This window comes from Botryllus schlosseri, chromosome 2 (assembly GCF_051294905.1).
Source record: "Botryllus schlosseri isolate E-star chromosome 2, Bs_hap1, whole genome shotgun sequence".
NCBI lineage: Eukaryota > Metazoa > Chordata > Ascidiacea > Stolidobranchia > Styelidae > Botryllus > Botryllus schlosseri.
In genome coordinates this window covers 6,702,366-6,721,183 of record NC_137237.1, presented here as the reverse complement: position 1 = coordinate 6,721,183, position 18,818 = coordinate 6,702,366, and the positions used below count along the sequence as shown (strand labels likewise).

The 18,818-nt window shown below is 40.3% G+C and overlaps 3 protein-coding genes across 7 annotated transcripts; 1 reads left to right on the top strand and 2 right to left on the bottom strand.

The window, feature by feature from the left end:
- Positions 1 to 2,995: 2,995 nt before the first annotated feature.
- Positions 2,996 to 5,571, bottom strand: LOC145433206 (uncharacterized). 2 transcript variants are annotated; one of them, XM_080310179.1, is made up of 5 exons: positions 5,082 to 5,571; positions 4,949 to 5,019; positions 4,475 to 4,651; positions 4,239 to 4,396; positions 2,996 to 4,178 (listed from the first exon to the last, which is right to left on the bottom strand). In XM_080310179.1, the coding sequence occupies exons 1-5, from the start codon at positions 5,231 to 5,233 to the stop codon at positions 4,110 to 4,112; spliced, it is 627 nt and encodes a 208-aa protein (XP_080166305.1). In that variant the 5' UTR covers positions 5,234 to 5,571; the 3' UTR covers positions 2,996 to 4,109. The 2 variants fall into 2 exon arrangements, with proteins under 2 accessions (XP_080166305.1, XP_080166306.1); XM_080310180.1 differs by having other exon boundaries at positions 4,949 to 5,011.
- A 166-nt stretch (positions 5,572 to 5,737) lies between these two features.
- On the top strand, positions 5,738 to 14,818 carry LOC145433202 (uncharacterized). Of its 4 annotated transcripts, none has more exons than XM_080310171.1 (13): positions 5,738 to 5,857; positions 7,212 to 7,336; positions 7,395 to 7,504; positions 8,027 to 8,082; positions 8,142 to 8,266; positions 8,330 to 8,379; positions 8,445 to 8,948; positions 9,031 to 9,195; positions 10,121 to 10,168; positions 10,811 to 10,898; positions 10,962 to 11,079; positions 12,847 to 12,974; positions 13,037 to 14,818. In XM_080310171.1, exons 3-13 carry the CDS (start codon positions 7,402 to 7,404, stop codon positions 13,101 to 13,103), a joined length of 1,452 nt encoding a protein of 483 aa, XP_080166297.1. In that variant the 5' UTR covers positions 5,738 to 5,857; positions 7,212 to 7,336; positions 7,395 to 7,401; the 3' UTR covers positions 13,104 to 14,818. The 4 variants fall into 4 exon arrangements, with proteins under 4 accessions (XP_080166297.1, XP_080166300.1, XP_080166299.1 ...); XM_080310173.1 differs by having other exon boundaries at positions 5,749 to 5,857; positions 7,241 to 7,336; XM_080310174.1 differs by lacking the exon at positions 9,031 to 9,195.
- Positions 14,819 to 14,984: 166 nt separating this feature from the next.
- Positions 14,985 to 18,706, bottom strand: LOC145433199 (kelch-like protein 12). Its single transcript, XM_080310167.1, has one exon. The coding sequence runs from the start codon at positions 17,720 to 17,722 to the stop codon at positions 15,998 to 16,000; it is 1,725 nt and encodes a 574-aa protein (XP_080166293.1). The 5' UTR covers positions 17,723 to 18,706; the 3' UTR covers positions 14,985 to 15,997.
- Between the last annotated feature and the right edge of the window lie 112 nt (positions 18,707 to 18,818).

Below are 18,818 nucleotides of genomic sequence, written 5' to 3'. Positions count from 1 at the left end.
CGAATAATCCTGTCCTTGCCAAATGAGCCCAGTGGTATACAAATGCGACCCACAATGTATGTTAGCAACATATTTATTGATATAATTCAGACATATTGCAAAAAAATTTCGCGCTTCGCGCGACAAGGGCCTGATTGCGCACCGCACAGTTGCATGACATATTATCAATTTTAGAGCGTAAGTATTGTTTGCAATGTTACCTAATTCGGTTTGCTCCTATCGGACGACTAGGACAAGGTTATCAACATTCCAGTTGCCCGCGCAATGGTTCGTAAATCTCATGTGTCCCTTTGGCCGACAAAGTTGCCCACCCCTTATATGGATAAAATTAGACATTACTTACTACATTACAACTCAGTTGCACAGGGGAAGAAAATCGCAAAATGCGTTTTCGCGATGCAGTCGAAATTGATGCAATTCTTGGAATTATACTATGATACTGTGACAGAGCAAATGCATCGGCTGGTTTTGTAAAATTGTAAAAATGATGTAAATATGACCAAACGATGCTTCCCGCTTGACGAAATGAAAAATATTTGTAGTGTAGCTTAGCTGTTTGGGTCGAACAAATGATTAAGAAAGACTGCAAGTCCCAATCCTTGAATACTTGATTAAGTACATGTAGACTAGACATAGGCTATGGTCTTTGACTACTTAACTAAATTCCGTTTATGACCAATGTATATTAGTAGTTAGAGTGTGTGTGCTTGTAATCAGGATAGTGGGCAATGACAAAATTAGTAAGTTCAATCTCTTTTATCAGTTGCTACCTCATACACAAGAGCTACACTTGGATTTTTATCTACATTTTATCATACATTATTGGATATCTGCCATATTTGAATGATTCATACATTTCAGGATATTAGAGAGTCCACGTTATAAAAACTTGAAAAAGGAAGGATATTTAGCAAATCTTTCTTTCATGTTAATTGCATAGTGGATAATTCGAGCTGTTCCACAATGGAACGATTTAGCATGCCACCGTTATTCATATGTTTGAATATGTTTGAATATGTTTAATGGTTGTAGGATAGTCATTCAACCGACAATGTGGCATATAATTTTCGAAGTAAATTGGTAATATTACTGGAGTCGGAGTCGGAGTCGGGAGTCGGAGTCGGTACGTTTAAAGACCCAGGAGTCGGAGTCGGAGTCGGAGTCGGTACGTTCGAAGACTCAGGAGTCGGAGTCGGAGTCGGAGTCGGTATATTGAAAATGTGTGGAGTCGGAGTCGGAGCCGGAGTCGGTGGTAAAATTTACCGACTCCACAGCCCTGTACTGTAGTGTAGGCTCACCGGTAAGCAGCATTTATCTTGATGTTATACCGATCCGCAAGGGTGAGAACCCCTGCTCTGGTGTCGCAGTGCGTTTAATTGGTTTGGTTTAGACGGGTCAAGTTATCAAATACGCTAAACTTAGATAACAGTTGGCTTAGTTGAATGTCATAAGCCTATGTACATTAGGGGTATTCAAAAATGGCTTTTTTCTCAAATCATACTGCATGGCTTCTTGATACAATTGTTAGGTTACCTAATTTAAGCCTAAACACCAAATTTGGTTCAATTCCAGCCAGTAGCCGCATTGCTACAGGAGAAGAAAGTTTCGATTTAATATGTAAAAATACATAATAAAAGAATTAAAAATGTTCTGTTCATCCCATCAAAGTGTTACGTTGTCTATAGGAACGATGTTCACCAAATTTGGTTCAATTCCAACCAGTGGAAGCGGAGTTATTGCCGTCGAAAATTTTTTGATTTGAATAAAATAGTATTTACGTTGACCGATTCCTTAATTATTTATTATCGTTGTGCTCACCGTAAATACTCTTTTATTCAAATCAAAATTTTCAATCAAAACATGTTGATCGGCTGTGCGATATCGAACAATGCTCATATTAACAGCAAGCAGCTTATGTAGATTAGGCCTACATTCCTTTTGTGATGTCACATGTCTCATGCAAATGCTTCTCCTCATTATTTAAACGTTGGTAATAGACTTATTGGTTGAGCTCAAACATTTTGAATTGGTACTTCCCGAGAGATGCTTTTAAATAGGCTAAATGTACATAATTGCACTGGGCGTAGCCAGCGGGTTGCGGGAGTCGAGTTTAAGAACCACGGCATTACATGGTGGTCCGGTAACCCCGAACCCTGATTATAGTAGCACCATTTCCAATACGTTGCAGCCTCAACCTTATTTCAATAGCGCCAGAGATGATCATTGGTCATGGCCAACCTGCAGACGTACGGTCGCATATGCAGCCGTTAAACAATATAATTATGCGGCCCTCTACACATAAACAAATTAGCGTGTGTCGCCGTTTTTCGTTTTTATTTATAATAGTGTATAATCTGAACCCCGCCGTACAAATGCGAATCGCATAGGAAAATGATCAATTCCCTAAAGAAATACCAACGTCCGAATCGTGTACGTCTCACGAATGAAGGTTTCTGTTACATCTGGGCGATTCCAATATATATATATTTCGACTATGTCTACAATCCCGATGGGAGGTCAAATACAACAACATGCCACAAAGTGATAAATAAATACCGGAAGATGCATCATCAATGATTTTGTGCCCGAAATTTTCGAAGACCCCCTCCATAAGCTCTACCAGTGGGCTAAGAAAGCACAAATGTTTATATCAAGCAATCAATATTATCGACGAAATTTATTCTTGAGGAGGAAAATTTTTTCGCGCCCTACGCGACTATAGAAGGAGATTACATAACATTTACCGGCATTTATACTCGCTATTTTGGTGCATAAGTAGCAAGCGTGCGGGGGGTGTTCTGCCGCGAAAGTTTAAAATTTTTATGCGCAAGGTATATCTCAAGAAATCAGTGATGGCACAGAACACCACAAGGGCTTTCCGATGTGCCAAGTTCCCAGTAGTTCCAGTATGAATGTAGACGTCCAGATGGGCCATGACGTCTCTCCACCTGGATGTGGCCGTACGCTGTAATCGAAATACGATCTTCATAACAACTTTGCGGAATCATGTTCAGAATTTTTTTTCATAACGAAATTACCGACTTTCCGTGTTTCAACTCAATCGGAAATTGCCGTAATTTTGACTGAAAGTTCCAATATTGGCATGTTTACAGAAAAAGCAGAATGTGCATTGTGACGTCAAGTGAGTGACACATATTATCAACACCGGTCACAGCGGCTGTTTGTGTTCTCGCAGTTTTTATTCTAGTCAGTTATGGCCGAGGTTTCCATTGTAACGGATTTGCCAAGTGATATTGAGACTGAGTCCGAGTACTCGGATGTCGAATGTAAGTATCATTTTTTCACATACTTACAAAATTACCGTTTAAATGTCGGATTGGTTCAGGTGTTGATGCGCTCGATCCCACGTCAGTGGAACCCCTTGCAGCTTCATGATGATGGGTCATGATCAGCCTATAGCTTGCTCAGCGCAAGCCGTTCGTCGAGACTACATGAAATACAGTTGTATATATAGTCTGTAGTGTAATAGCTCGTTTCAGTCATGTATCTTGATATCTGACATCTTGATAAGTTTGTGCTGTAAGGAGGTTCCGAGAGTTACTGACAGAATTAAAGTGTATCACAGAATTGCCAGGATTCAATTCAGTGTGTCTGGACGTTGACGTATTGGAGATGTCCTACTATGGATATCGACAGGAATATGGCCGCAGAATAATAACATCGAGTTCGATGCATGAATATGGGATGAGTCTCTGATTCGGTTGCCAAATACTTTTCTCGCACTAATACACCTGTTTTCACTTTTCAGGAAGCTGAAACATACTGCCTACAGAAATTGTGTTCGCTGGGTATGGAGATTCTGTGGCAAAAACCAGCGGAAAATCCTGCCTGCATGCGTTGTATCTGCTGTCCGAACAAAATTTACATCAAATTCTTACAAAGGATTCCAGTTCAGTAACGCCACATTGTGAATGTACACTGTACAGTTGTATTCCAAATAATAAACGCATACAACTAATCGACCAAAATAGCTACTGTGTCAGGCAGAAAAGCATATCGGGTTTTATGTCGGGCAATAGCTTCGCTTCCTCTCTAATTTTGATTATGCTGCTAGTCAAGAGGAGGTGAAACGGTCTCAGCACAGTCGCTCAACTCAACAGTTTCTGGTCCAGTTCTGATGAGTGCTTGAACTTCTTCGACAAGCTCATTGCAGTAATCTAGAACATGCATAACAATATGACGAAATCTTATGATGCAGTCAGATCAACGGCAGTTACCAAATGTTGAATTTTCAAGTATCTTGTGTCAAGTATCTTGTGGACCGAACATTCCCCATTTTTGTACGTTTCGGGTATTTGACCGCGGTGCTCCTTCTTTCGACATTTTCTGAGTTTTCGAGCAATTTTCATTGAAATGAAGGATTGCCAACTGCATCCTACAAAAAATGCATAGTAATTATGCCAAAATCTTATATAGGTTGTTTTGAATAGGCGAGAAACTGCAAGGTACCTACCTGGCTTTTTTTTGACTGAAATATGGTTGTAGTGATATAACTTTGGGCAGAAATGATTGAGGAGGGCATTGAATGATTCACTTCCAGCAGTGTTTCCATTCAGCGATAGATGGCGTATGTCATTTTTCATTCGCGTTGAGTAGAGAACATCGCAAATCCTGTCATATGCCAATGAATCTGAAAATGGATTATCATAATGGTAAACAACAGAATCAAAGATGCTATTCATTGTAACTTAAATTTAGGCCTATATGTATCATGTATATATGCTGAATGGAGCAGTTTGTTTCTTTTTGATACAGTGAAGTAGGCTATTTCATCTTCAAAGGATGTAACGGCATCTATACCCGTAAATCAAAATCTGGAGTATGAGCAGTTTTTGCAGTCTTGATTGATTCTCAATGTGCTGCCTAAACCAGACTCTTGCACGTCCGACTCTGATTGACGCATTGGACAATGTTGAAAAATGCTCACCAGCTTTATTTCTGTCCACAATCACAAACTGGATCTTGCTATTCTCCAGACATTCCTCTGAATCTGAATGCCTGCAAATCAATATCTTGGTGAAGACTGGGTACAAATATGATTACACTGTTCAAGTACTCACTCTGACTCGCCATCTAACTCTGTTGGGTGGAAGCTAGCTTGACAGGGATTGGATATCACTTTCACAGTCTTCATAATCCTCTCCAGCAATAGGGTTTGGACAGCGATGAAAAGACACTTTGGGAACCGAATATCGCGTATTCGAGCGACCATACGCGACACAAGATGTACCTCCGTGCCTCATCTTCTTCATACCTTCCATATTCACAATCAAATCCAGTATCAAAATCAATCCCAACACGAATAACTATCTGTTTACCACACTGAGCTATACCAGGACTTTTGTCGTGTCACTCACATGACGTCATTTCATAGCTGAATGATTTCATATCCGTTTTTCAGCTTTTCGATTTATAATTTAAATTACTTGAAAACTATCATGTAATTTGAATTTTTATTATTATATTCATATTCCTAACCACATAACGTACGAAATAAGACGAAGTCATTTTTTAGATGCAGTTGACCTTTAATAGCAGGAAGGTTGAACAGCCCTGGATTCGGCTTACTATATCGAATCAGTGTGTTATATGGTCAGGGGTGTACGAGTTTCGGGTAAACGTTAAAAGGGCGTACCACGACGAAAAGGGTTGAAGAGCACTGGCCTAGAGCCCTAGACCGATGACCGATGGGCGATGGCTCATCATCCCGTATATTTGTGATTGGCAAATTCGCTCCAGCGATCTTGTCGGTCCCGGAGTTGGTGTATCTGCCAGCCGCCTGTTTCCGTGCTTCGTCTGATGAAAGATTTCGTCTTCCGCAACTTACTGACTTTTGGTGGGTATTGTACGATTTGTGGACAATATACATAGTCAACTATACCTTCATTGCGTATAGATTCCCCCACTGCGATATCGAAGCATGTCTGGCTTCGGCGGTTTTCACGACCGAATTTCCGAGGCTGGTAATCCATTTTGGGGTTTGGTTAGTTTCGGAGATGTGAGCCAGATTGGAATTGGTTGTAACGTCATGCACAATTTTCGGGTACTTCCTTAATTATTATTTGCAAGAACCCTTTCTGTCACGCACAACTTAATGGCAAAAACAATCATCGTTTCCAGTCTGGGGTGAGATCTATAGGTCTGCCATTTTTCAGATTTATATTGCATGTTTCGTGCAGAAATTGACTATTTCGATCTTTCTGCACATTGGTTTTTATAATCATAAGATTCACTATGTTTCTGCGGTTGGAAAAGTTCTTTCTGAGACCTGCCATGGTTTTAGCATTTTTAAAAGTTCGCCTTCCTCCGTCCTGGTGAACAGCAGAAAGCATTGGAAGTAATAACTATTTTTTTGTGTATAATTTGGTCTGATTGAGCAGTGCTTCTTGAATGATTATAAACGGCCTCGCAACATCAATGTATAAATTTTGCATGATACTTCATTATCATGTGCCGTTGGTTGGCGGCATCTCTTGGATAATGCTCTGCAACTGCTTTTAGTGGATCGCGAAAGCGTTTTGTCTAGGTCACGAATAACAGTAAAACTTACCAGGTCAATGTATGCATCCTATCTAATAATGCATAGAATCTATACGTGTAATTGTATTGAATTTTTCAGTAAGATCTATATATGTCCAGGAAGTGCTTTGATCATAACATTTAAAACTTCGAAGCAGTTATTTTTATCGCGCCTGGTTTAGATGCCTTGGTAAACGGTGTGCGCTTTCGATAATGCAGTATTGCTTTGAATAGTCAAATGCTACCAGTAATGTAGGCTTGGTAATTCTTAGTTATTTCTCTAATCTGATTTCACTATAAAACAGTATTATACTGTATGTCATTGATCTCTAAAAAGGCCACAACTAGTATGCAGCCTGCGCAGTTGATAATGCAGTATTGCTTCAGATAAACAATTATGCCTAAGCCAGAAATGTATAGACTCGGTATTCTTTTTACCTGTATTCATACTAGTTGCAGTATGAAACAGTACCACTGTATGTCATTGATATGTAGGCCACCGATAGCAAGTCACTTATATATTGAGGCAACAACAAAACCTTTCTTGCTTTTACCAAATTTTGAATGAGACTGGGTGATATTGCCATCATTTACCAACTTGTTAAAAATCGGTAATGTTTCATTATGTTTGCGAATAGTCGATACAATAAGAAATTATCCCACAACTTTAGACACGTGTCCTTGTTGCCACTTGGCGCAGTATTGCAGCTTTGGTAACATGGTAAATCAAGAATCCTGATTGCCAAACGAAGAAGATGTTACCAATCTGCAAACCATCGTTACTGCATTGAATTTGGTGAGCTTGTGATATTCACAGGGGTATTTCTTGATATTTATAATACATCAACTTTCAGAGATCGTATGATGATGGGTAAACCTGACATGGGTCAGCACCAACACCGAGTCGGAGATGGCAGAAAGGATTACTATACTCAAAAACAAAATGATAAAATGACGCATAAAGGTTAGTTTTTTGCAATATATTGTGATTTATGTAACAATATGTTTTTCAATCATTTCCAATGATCATGTTATGGTTAACGATTTGATATTTTATAGTATTGATAATGCGACTTAGTGATAAGTACTGCAATTTCATTTGTTCATATCAAAATATCGTGCTGTAGAGCTGTAGGAAAAGACACAAGAGTGCCAAAATGACATGGTAATCACTGCTCATTGAAGTAATAGGTCCATACGAATACATAAAACATGAGCCTGCAAAGTAACCAAGTACACAATGATAATAACTTAATTAGGCATTAATTCACTTAGTTGTTGCTATGAAAATAGTACAATCACAAGTCTGTATCCCAGGCTGGAATTGACTGAACGTGTCAATTATCGATATTTACTTCAATTATTCTTTATAAAGGAGCCTAAAGCAATAATGATCATAAATTCTGGTTCATGTTTGCAGCAATGGTGCAACATCTTTATTTTCAAATTTCAATAAGGCGTCGCTCTTACTGAATTATTGTTTCAGGAAGTTCTAGTGGCAAGAATGATGGTCGAACCTTGAAAGCGAATATCATTGCTCAGGTAATATTGTATTTTGTTTCTGTGATGGAAGCACATTTTCCGAACTGTAGTTCATACAGATACCAGGTGCGATACGAGTTTGCGGTGACTGGTCGGAGCAATTGAGTTCCAACGGAAAACTGTACTTTTTCAATATCAAAACAAAATCATCACAATGGGAGAGGCCCAAAGACTGGAGTAACAGGTTAGTGAGCAGATTTTTAGGTGTCATTTTTCTTCTCTGACAGAAAAAACGTTCTTTCTATAGTCGGGCCATTGACGTAAAGAAGGAGAAATCAAAGTTGCAACACAATCGAGGTATGTAGCGTGAATGGGTTGAGAAATATCTTCATTGATAGAGTCTGACACAATTTTTATTGCAGCCTCTGTGAAGCACTCGGGAGATACGTCTAGTGGTGGTCACTTGTCTGCCGCAAAATTGCAGAAAACCGCACATTCTCACAGTAGTGACGGGAAAAAGGCGCTGGCCCGGCAAAGGTCTGGCCACGATGTACACAGTAATAAGGAATACAAAGACCGAGACTACCGGACTTCGAATGTTAAAGATCGCGATTATCGTGATCTCGATTATAGGGACAAGAGAATGCCGGAATCCCGTCATGGTGGAAACCATGTCGATCCGGGGAAGTCACAAGACCGAGACTATAGATCCACAAATTCCGCCCACGAAACGAGACATGGCATCGGTAGGCAGAATAGCGAATCTGCTGCATCACACGCAAAAGCAAGAACGTACGGAGACAAAATTTCGGAGAGTAACTCTCGCTGTGAAGGTGCTGATGTCAGAGACGACGGTACCGGTCGGGAAGAACGCTCAAAGAGCAGCTCGAGCACACCGTTATCTTCACAGGATGTTCCCAAGGCAGGTAAGCTTCTTGATATTGTTTCGCTATGTTGCCATGTTATTGATCGTGTATTAATCTGTAACTACTCATGCTGTGTTGGAAGCTTCCTCAAATGCGGGACTGAACGGTTCCGCAAATGCAAGGACGCTGAACGGAGACGGTTCCTCTGCACTGGTCGAGACGTTGTCTTCCGTCTTGAATCAAGCCAACAAAGCTTCGGTGGAAGAAAAGGCGGAGTCGACATCAATCGAAGGCAACTTGAAGACTGGTAAAAAATCTTTTAATCGTTACCGACACCGGAGTGGGATGGAAGTCAGAAAGATTTGAGGAAAGGATTATGAAGAAATGGTGTTACAGAAAAGGGAGCCTTTACCACAGGAAATCCTTTATAAAGAACATCTTGAAGCTGTTGCTGTTCCATCATAATTTACATCTTCCTCAACAGGGGTTTTATAAACCTAGAGAATTTTACGGCGTACGCGAGCAACTCCATTTTTCTGACTCTGTGACAAGTGACAAAAAGTTTAGAGCTTACCAAATGCAGTATTTATTATGGCTTTAACCACAATGCTTGTACATTTCTGGGTGACATTACATTAACTGTAGTGAATTTCTGTTTCTCTGCAGCTGCGTTGTTGAGAGTTTCTAAGGATATAAGCCCCTGTAGATATTGGATTAGTTCAACCAGAACCAGTGTCATCTGCTTATTATGACGGCTACTTGATTAGCGCTATGCAGTGTTCAGTGTTTGCATATATACGTACAATGAGAGCCTGCTATGGTTTATGGGGCTGGTCTAGTATGGTAAAGTCATAGCAAGCATTTGCTGGTGTTCCTTCAAAAACATTTCCAAGAAGTGATTTACTTGTGTAGTACCAGTACTAGCGTTATGCTCATCCACAGCAGTGAAATGATGTATGAAGGTGTACATACTGTGTTGTCTTTCAATTGAGTACACTTCATGCAACATTGTAAGGGGCATCCCATATATGTAGCTAATTCGAAAGGGTGCGCGCAATGCTTGTGTAGAAGGTCGAAATACTGCATAGCCAGGGTTGTCGTAATGCGAGAAAAAAACAGGACTAGGGCAACTTAACCTCACTTATTATCCTGTATTCTTTGCTATATTTAAACTATTTGTGCACAGTTCGTTAGTTGTGGAATTTAGTCTTGATTGATTCCTTGTCTTGCAGCTCTCCAGATGCTACTCAATGCTGCAGCTCAAAGCCAGCAACTCACAGGTTTGTTGGTCTTGTACCTCCAATTTTTGCTGTCGCAATAATTGGACTAATTAGACCTAGGTTCGTAGTATATTCAGAAATGATTTGAGAGGATGTTTATTGATCGGGGTTACCATATTTTTGAGATGCGAAATAGAGGACACTTTGTAAAAATTCTAAAAGCTCTAGTGCCGGAAAATTGAAAAAAATTTCGACCAATAGTACCGGTTTGACTAAAAAAAGGTGATCTTTCCCCCTCTCTACTCCCAAAATACCCGTCGGGTCATATTTTTCGTTCATTGTCTTGCCAATTGCTGCGTCGGAGTAGAGTTTTTGATCGCATTTTAATAATTAATGGTACTTGAAAAAAAAAGGACACATTCCCAAAAAAAAGTCATTTAGGCGTCATCCCGAGCACACTTTCAATTTATTGAAAAAGTGGATATATGTTAACCCTATATTGATGCTACCTTTGCTACTCTTCCAAGTCGAATACAACAGAAGTGGTAAAAACCTTGGGAAAACTGACATGTTCTGTGCTTGCAATGAAATGTTCAACATTATGCTTAATCATTTCGTTAACGTGAAGATATCAACCTTTTACTATGTAATGGATGAACTCGCTGTAGACCGATCAATTAAGTGAGCCATCCTGCGTGACAGGTACCACGGAATCGGACGAGAAAGAGAAGATGGAGCCTACACATTTTAAGAAACCCCGGCTTGCTGAAGTAACGGACGAACTTACAAGGTTTGCGACTCTTTTTGATTCCAGCCGATTGCTCTGTCAAATTCAGTTTCCTGCATCCAACAGTCGGTCTGTGGAAACGTGCAAGGTCGCCGAGAGAGTTTTGGAGACTCTTCGCGGGTTTTACGACGAAAAGTATATCGGTCATGTGCAGGGGTGGCCCGCCGAGCAGATGGAACGACAGGTGATTTGGTCTTGGAGCAGTCTTCATCAGTCTTGGACATCTAGTTGTCGTATTACTCTAATTCAAGTGAAATGTTTCTAAGCCAGGGCCGACCAACCCGTGGCCCGTGAGAAGGTTTTGAGTGGCCCGCGAGGTAATTTCCGAAATTTCTAATGTTATCAAAAATGGATTGCACAGATTGTCAACTTGTGAGGCCAACCAAAAATTTGATTAGTCTGGTCGCAACACTTGAGATGTGATGATTAAAATATCAGTTCCGACGCATTGGCAGATATTGATAGATCTTCGTACACTACAATAAAGCAGAATGATTTGCAATAGATTTATCAAAAGTAAAAAATTTCTACACGCTTCTAGCAAAATGTTGTCACTCGATTATTTTGCTTTTAATATCGTTGCCCTCTTGTGAAAATGAAAGAACGCCTAATGTATCAGATTGAATCTAACTATATTCGCGATTACGAGACAGAGTGTCGTTCAACATATGCGACTTTGCGTTTGCACTCGCAGAAAGACCGTCGACTATGAAACCTAGGCATAAAATGATTGACGTTGGTCGAAACTTTCGATATCGATATGTCCAGACGCCGATTGCCCAGTCCTTGCAAACTGAGCCCAGCGATATACAGCAGGCCCGCAATATAGTCAGGCGACAATATTATTGACCTGTGAACTTCAAAAAATTTTCGCGCTTGGCGCGGCTAGTGGCCCGCACATCAGTTCGTCAATCGAATGTGGCCCTTTGGCTGAAAGGGTTGGCCAGCCCTGTTCTAAGCTCTAATTTTCATCTAATTTCTTTATTTTTGCGGAAATGGTGAAGTTATGTTTTTTCTAATTTTGAAAATAATTCAATTTTCAAGTTGAAAATTTAGTAATTCTAATCTGATTTAGAAAAAAATTGTGTAGCTATAATCAGTGATGACTCGAGTCAACTTTTTCGTACGACTTGACTTGAGTCGCTTTGCAAAATGACTTGACTCGGCTCTTTGGAAATATGAATTGATTCATGACTCGGAGCAAAATTTACGAGTCAACTTCAAGTCATCGAGTAAGCGGAAATCTCTGTATCTTGTTAATGTTCGGATTATTGTATTTGCGATACGCCGGTGTGACTTGTGAGAGCAACCAGTCATTCACCGATTGTACCTTTCATGGATGCCCCCTTGCTGCACCACAAATAAATTGACCGAAAACGAAATGATGACAGCTTACGTTTATGTACTAGCAGTACAATAATAATCTAATAGCAACGTATCCATGTTTCATAGACGGCTCAGTGCTTACATCACGCAGTGCCCTCCTTAACAATGTATGATTTGAATCAAATGAATATACTTTATGCGTTTATATTCTCACGGATGTGTAGTGTATTATACCATATCAATTTGTTTCAACTTCCCGACGCTTCATATATGATCGTCTATTTTGGCTCGTGTATTTTATTCGCGATACGATACGTCTTTTTGCATGTATATTTGACTTTATACTTGTTGTTAGATTCAAGATATATGATCAATACATCTGTCTTTCACACATCTAGCAAAATGTAATGACTTTGAATCATCACTCATACTTTAAAAATTCAATTTTTCAATTTGACTTGAATTGTGACTTGACTCAAGTCAAAATGTGCAATGACTCGAAATGACTCGTGACTCGAAGGTAGTGACTTGATCCCAACACTGGCTATAATTCTAATCGAATTCAGAACAGCTGAGAATTTTCTGGTTGTTTAACTCAAACACTAATGCATGCTCTTTGTTTTAGTCCGTGAGACTGTGCGACGAGAATCACCTGTTTGTAGTGAACCACACCTCTCAGCTCAGTACTTCAATGAAAATGTCACGTTCCAGAGTGAGATCAGCGGAGATTCATTCCACAATTCAGGAACAGAGGTACAACTCTTGAAAGTATTGAGTGGAAAGCCTACAGAATTTCTGACTTGATTCTTTCGCAGAATTTTGTATCTTCGACAACAAGTGAAGGATCTGGAGAAAATGTCGACAACAATTCCGTTTTCATGAGGATGCAAACCACTGCTATTTGGGGATGATATTGATCCGTTCGGTTTGAAGTGTTGCCTGCCGAAGTCTCGGGCCGGATTATGTCGATGCGGAGGAGCTAACAGAACATCAAGCTCGTGGTATGATCACGTTGACAGAATGGCCGTTCAAAGGCAAGTCATGCGGATGGTTGACAGACAATACTGCCAAATTCTGAACGATGTGTATAGTCCCGTTGAGTTTGCCCACTGTTATTTGAAACGAGGGAGGCTTGTGCGACATTATAGAAAGCATCGCAAGGTCGTTGGGCCCATGTTTCGTTTAAAACACTATACTGAAAATTATTAGCTCTGTTGGATACAGGCATGTGTAATGCATTGATGTAGTGCGAGACCCAGCATTTCTTTTCTTGTGACCCGTATTTGTTCCATCTTGACCAAGCTGTACGCTGCATTAATATGATCGACGTGGTGTCCGTCTATATGTGACTTGATGTTACTATGAATGTGTATGGGAGTAGGAGACCATTCTGTTGATTTTGAAGCATTCGAGAATGCAGTTACGAGGACGAACAGCTTTTACTTTCATGTTGAAAGCAATTAGAACTGGTGGGCACTGGGCAGCTTTGATCCCTGATTCAACAAGATTGTATCTGATCGGATGATACTAAATTCAAAGATTCTTCACACCTCACATGATGCACCATGTTAACAGTTTATGTTGGTAGCAGTAACAGTATATCAGGGCTGTGGAGTCGGTTCACTTTGCCACCAGTATGCGTTTTCCAAACTCGACTCCAAAACGTGTTATAAAATTTATGTGAGAAAATTGAAATGGAATTCATGACTCCCCAGCCCTGCAGTCATACCTTTTATCACTTCATCTGAAGCAGACGCTGCATTTACACGGAATAGATGTTCTTCAGTTGATGCATGTGACAATGTAGATGATGCAAGAGTGTGTACTGTATGTAGTATGTGCAGTGTGCACACCAATATGTTGTTTGAACCTGCCTGACTATTGTTAGTTTGTTATAATCACTTGGATTTGAACATAACAGAAAATTGCAATGTTATTATTAGTGAAAAATCGACGAAGATCTTACTAACATAACAGTAAAATTGAGATGGTCGCAGTAAAAGTCGTCTGTCTGACCTTGCGTACCATTGAATGGATTCGGTCTTGGTCTGAAACCTCGCCCCTCACAGATGCGAATTCGGTAATGTGATCACTGTGTCAGGCGGCCCGAAGTCATTGTGTTTTACTATTGTGATGGTTTTTAATTTGTGCATGCGCATTCAAATATTCTTCTGTGTTTGCCTCTGGTGGTGAAAGTGTGCAGATAGGCCAAACATATCCACAGGCATATTGATGAGTTTTTGACAAAGGTGCGGCAGATATGACTACAGATGATCCCTTTCCCTGATGCAAATTTGACAATTGACCCGTGTGTTCTTGCATGAACCAAAGAAAATTCAATTCGTTCAGACAACTCTGATATAAGTTACGTGTCTGCGGTGCCAGTGCACGCAATTCATTCGGCTCCATGCTAACCCAGCCCGACAGTATACATGACGATGCATACAATATAGTTGTAAAAATCTTCCTATGAACATAAGTTATTACTATTTTATACTGGATGTCCAACAATGCAACTGCCACGTGTTGCTTTGCCATATTTCTCTTGTAGCTATTTTGCTTTATTATTTCAATAAAACCATTCACTGGTGACTCAATTCTTTCCGATTTGATTTAGCCTAAGAGACTGTCCGGCACAGTAAAAGGGTGACACATCTATTTTGATAATCCAGGTGAAGTGCAAGAGTACACAAGAAATGAATCAGGATATTGGCTACAGATGAAAATCACTTTTTACCTAGGATCGGAAATTAATGAGACCCATTCAAACAAGCATTCTCTGTTGATTGAATATCAACATAATTGTGTTGTGCATGCGTGAGGTACGACTTGTATAGTTATAGATCTGGAAGGCACAAGGCGGTGTTGGGATGACTCGAGTCACCTTTTTTGTATGAGTCACTTTGCTAAAATGACTTGACTTGGCATATCCAAAAAGTGGATTGACTCGTGACTCGGAGCAAAATTCACGAGTCAATTTAGAGTCATCAAGTAATCGGTGTCGATTAAAACCACTGTATCTTGCATTGTTCGCGAAGCGCTGGTGCAACCCATGAGAGCGACCAATCATTCAATGTTCGTGCGTTTTAATGGGCCTCCATTGTTATCTCACGAATAAATTGACCACAAACGAAGTGATCGAAGCTTACAGCTTACGTTGTCGTAAACTAGTAGTAAAGTAATTTAATAGCAAAATATATATTTCTGCTTTCAGTTCTTACCTTAACCAAACTTCTTGCTTTATTGAAATTGAATATAGTTTATATGCTCCTCAACGATTGGGGCAGACCCGAATTGTATCATATCAATATGTATAAATGGATAATGTATTGCATCCTATCAATTTGTTTCTTTATTTTCTATTTTGGCTGGCAGTTCTGCGTATACGTGAGCAATACAGCGTCTTTTTGCATGTATATTCAACTCTATATTCATTCATCGGTTCAGAATCAATGACCACTAAATCTGTACTACAGACTGCTAGAAAAATGCAATAACATAATCAAGCTTCATACCTCGAAAAGGCAACTTGACTTGAATTGTGACTTGACTCGAGTCACCTCTAAAAATCGAGTGACTTGACTCGAGTCACCTTCGAAAACCGATTGACTTGACTCGAGTCAAAATGTGCAATCACTTGAAATGACTCGAAGGCAGTGACTTGATCCCAACACTGGCACAAGGACGCGAACAAATGGGAAATTAAAGGCGCACAAAAATATTGAAAAATGCGGTGACGTAAAGACCATTACTATTGAACCAAGACACCGCGGTTATTATACCCATCCCTCCCTCTTTACTATTGCGACACCTGCATCACATCTGTTTGCGTACATCTGAGATATTTGTTTCCATGTATCTGATGCTGGATCATATTGTTCCACAGAATTTAGCAAGGATTCCCCATCATATCCAGCTACTGCGTGCAACTTGCCTCTCAGTATACACGCGTTCACATAACAGCGTGGCACAGTCATGTTACGCATCACAGTCCACGAATCCGTGTACACATTGTAAGACTCGGTAGTGTCCAAGTGTGAATTTCCATCAAAGCCTCCGATAACATAGACAACGTGATTTAAAAATGCAGCCCCAGCCCCAGAGCGTCTAGTAGACATCTGTGCGACTGTGGTCCAAGCAGCAAGTTTGGGATTAAACTTTTCAACTGAGTTGAGTATGTTCATGCCATCGTACCCTCCTATACAATATATGCAATCGATCGCTGACACCACTCCCGCACCTTCTCTGCCACTGACCATGTCTGGCAATAAAGTCCATTCATCTATCCGAGGATCATACCTTTCGGCACAGCAATGCCTCGAGGTGCCATCAAAACCACCAGCCACATATATCATTTTTCCAAGAACTGTAGCGCCGGCCAAACCCCTTTTCATATGCATTGGAGACACTGAATACCATATGCCATCATTGTTCAGTGAAAAATCCAAACACTCAACAGTGTTCAATCTGGTGTGTGTATCGTAGCCACCAATGACGTATATTCGATTATCAACGGCTACAGCTGATATGTATCTTCTCCTTTTGGTGAAGGGTACCATTTCTCCCCAATTACCAGTTTTTGGATCATACGTCTCAACACTGGAGATGGGAGTTTGCTCAACACCAAACCCACCCAACACAACTAGAATCTCCGATGACCCAAATCGCGGTTGGTTTCTGTCTTTCTGCATATCTGCACGCAGCTCGGGACGTAAATGAAATTTTTTGGCCTCATCCAGGAGATCACGGCATCTCAAGCTTGACTTGATCAAAATCTGTTCATCTACAACGTCTGTAATAAATTGAGCAGATAATAGTGGAAGCCTTACATACTCCAATAATCGTGGAAGCTTCGGGCTTCTATCCTCTTTGCTGCGCATAATCCAACTCATCAAGGCATTGTATACATCCTCCTCTGATGTCACCTCGATTTCTGATGATTTTATAAGGTCTATAACATCTTTTTCTTCGAGATCTAAAAATTCTTCATGTGCAACTATCGCATTGAAATGTCTCAAAGTGAATTCTTCTGCTTTCGCAGCTAACTCCATACACAGATGAGTATTGGCAAACTGCTTAATACTCAGACAGTTGATGGGATCTAGCTGCCCGCTTAAGAACTCGCAACAGGCATCTTCCACTCCCTTTAGTTGAAGTAAACAAGCTGCTGGAAGAAGGTCTTGCACATTTGTAGTGCCTACCAACACCGATTCAGTGTAAATAAAATCTAGCAAGGTGGCAATTGTTGACGACATGATCTCTTTAATCTCTATGACCGTTTGCTGCTTCTCCTTCATTTCCGAAGTGAACATTGCTGTAAAATACGCAGAAGATGCGGCTAGAACCACACGATGTGCCGGATGCTCTACCCCTTCGCATTTGATAATTACATCGCACAAGGTTTTTGTTGATCGCAATTCGTTCATGGATGATAGCATCATGCTGGCATGACCATTTACTAACACAAAGTCCTGACTCATGTCAGGTTCGTTAGGTAGCATGATCCCACTATTTGAATATTTCTGTCAGCAGAAAAACAAAGGTTTGAAAGAAGTGGATGAAGATTTCATTTATTCTCAGACTATACCAGTCAAGTTCAGTGCCAGTTCAGTCATGTTCAGTTCATCCTTTGAAATCCGGTACAAGATTGCTATAAAATGAAAACTTAAACTTGTATAAGTCTTTCTCCCAAACAGCAGGCACTCCCCTCATTATATCACTCAAATCGATCCTTCAATCAAAAAATCTTGCATTCCCAATGGATTGGGATCTGTCATCTAATCATAATAGGCGTACCTGTAGGATACCAAACAAAAGTGAGGCCGAATATTTACGCTATTGCAATGAACCGACACGAGCTACAGCCCTATACTTCGAAGTTGAAAATATCGATACTTTACATTGATTGTTATCTTAACCTTGAAGGAGCAATCTATGCTATGCACCTGCAGCGAATTGGCCATTCAACAACTAGTTACCCTAATGTAATAAATGGCTCGAATGCACCCGACTATATTATTGCAGTTGCAGATAACCCTATTATTGCTGTTGCCAATCTGTCCATGCTTCCTCAATCCTAATAATCATCGTTTATTGAAATTTTATCAAATCAAAACACCACAAGATCCCACCGGCCATCCGACAGTCGACGAGCATGTCCTCATTCAAGTTGAAATACAAGCAATTGGGGGGAGTCGCAACGGGTCATTGTTATGGCCATTGTGTTGCGGCTACCCGTTTGTTCTGAACGATGCCGATATTTCAGACTTGGAGGACAGATTCTAGGTGGATCAGTACCTGATCATTATTTTAATTTATATTTTCGGAATCGGTGCAACAGTAGCGTTCGATCAAGACCGGATTCAATAATTTCTGCGCTCGGGAAGATAGCTTTTGGATTATCAGAAATCCTACAGTCGCTCACCCAAAACAATTCTCCACTCCAGCCTCAGCGAAGCGGAACGAAGCTGCAAAATCGGTCGTTGCCGTTCCATGTTTCATTTCTATAGACAAACTTTCCATTTAGCCAACGGTAATTTTTTATCGGCTTGCCGAGCGCTGAATTCAATATGACGGTAATAAATCGCAAGCTGCCAC

What these genes read in the sequence shown, in the direction of transcription:
- LOC145433206 (XM_080310179.1), bottom strand. Translation starts at nt 5,233, where the DNA reads ATGGTCGCTCGAATACGCGATATTCGGTTCCCAAAGTGTCTTTTCATC. An exon ending in GAGTTAGATGGCGAGTCAGA is followed by an intron (nt 5,020 to 5,081) that starts GTGAGTACTTGA and finishes ATTGATTTGCAG; the next exon opens with GCATTCAGATTCAGAGGAAT. An exon ending in TTCAGTCAAAAAAAAGCCAG is followed by an intron (nt 4,397 to 4,474) that starts GTAGGTACCTTG and finishes CATTTTTTGTAG; the next exon opens with GATGCAGTTGGCAATCCTTC.
- LOC145433199 (XM_080310167.1), bottom strand. Translation starts at nt 17,722, where the DNA reads ATGCTACCTAACGAACCTGACATGAGTCAGGACTTTGTGTTAGTAAAT.
- LOC145433202 (XM_080310171.1), top strand. Translation starts at nt 7,402, where the DNA reads ATGATGATGGGTAAACCTGACATGGGTCAGCACCAACACCGAGTCGGA. An exon ending in CCCAAAGACTGGAGTAACAG is followed by an intron (nt 8,267 to 8,329) that starts GTTAGTGAGCAG and finishes TTCTTTCTATAG; the next exon opens with TCGGGCCATTGACGTAAAGA. An exon ending in ACAGGATGTTCCCAAGGCAG is followed by an intron (nt 8,949 to 9,030) that starts GTAAGCTTCTTG and finishes CTGTGTTGGAAG; the next exon opens with CTTCCTCAAATGCGGGACTG.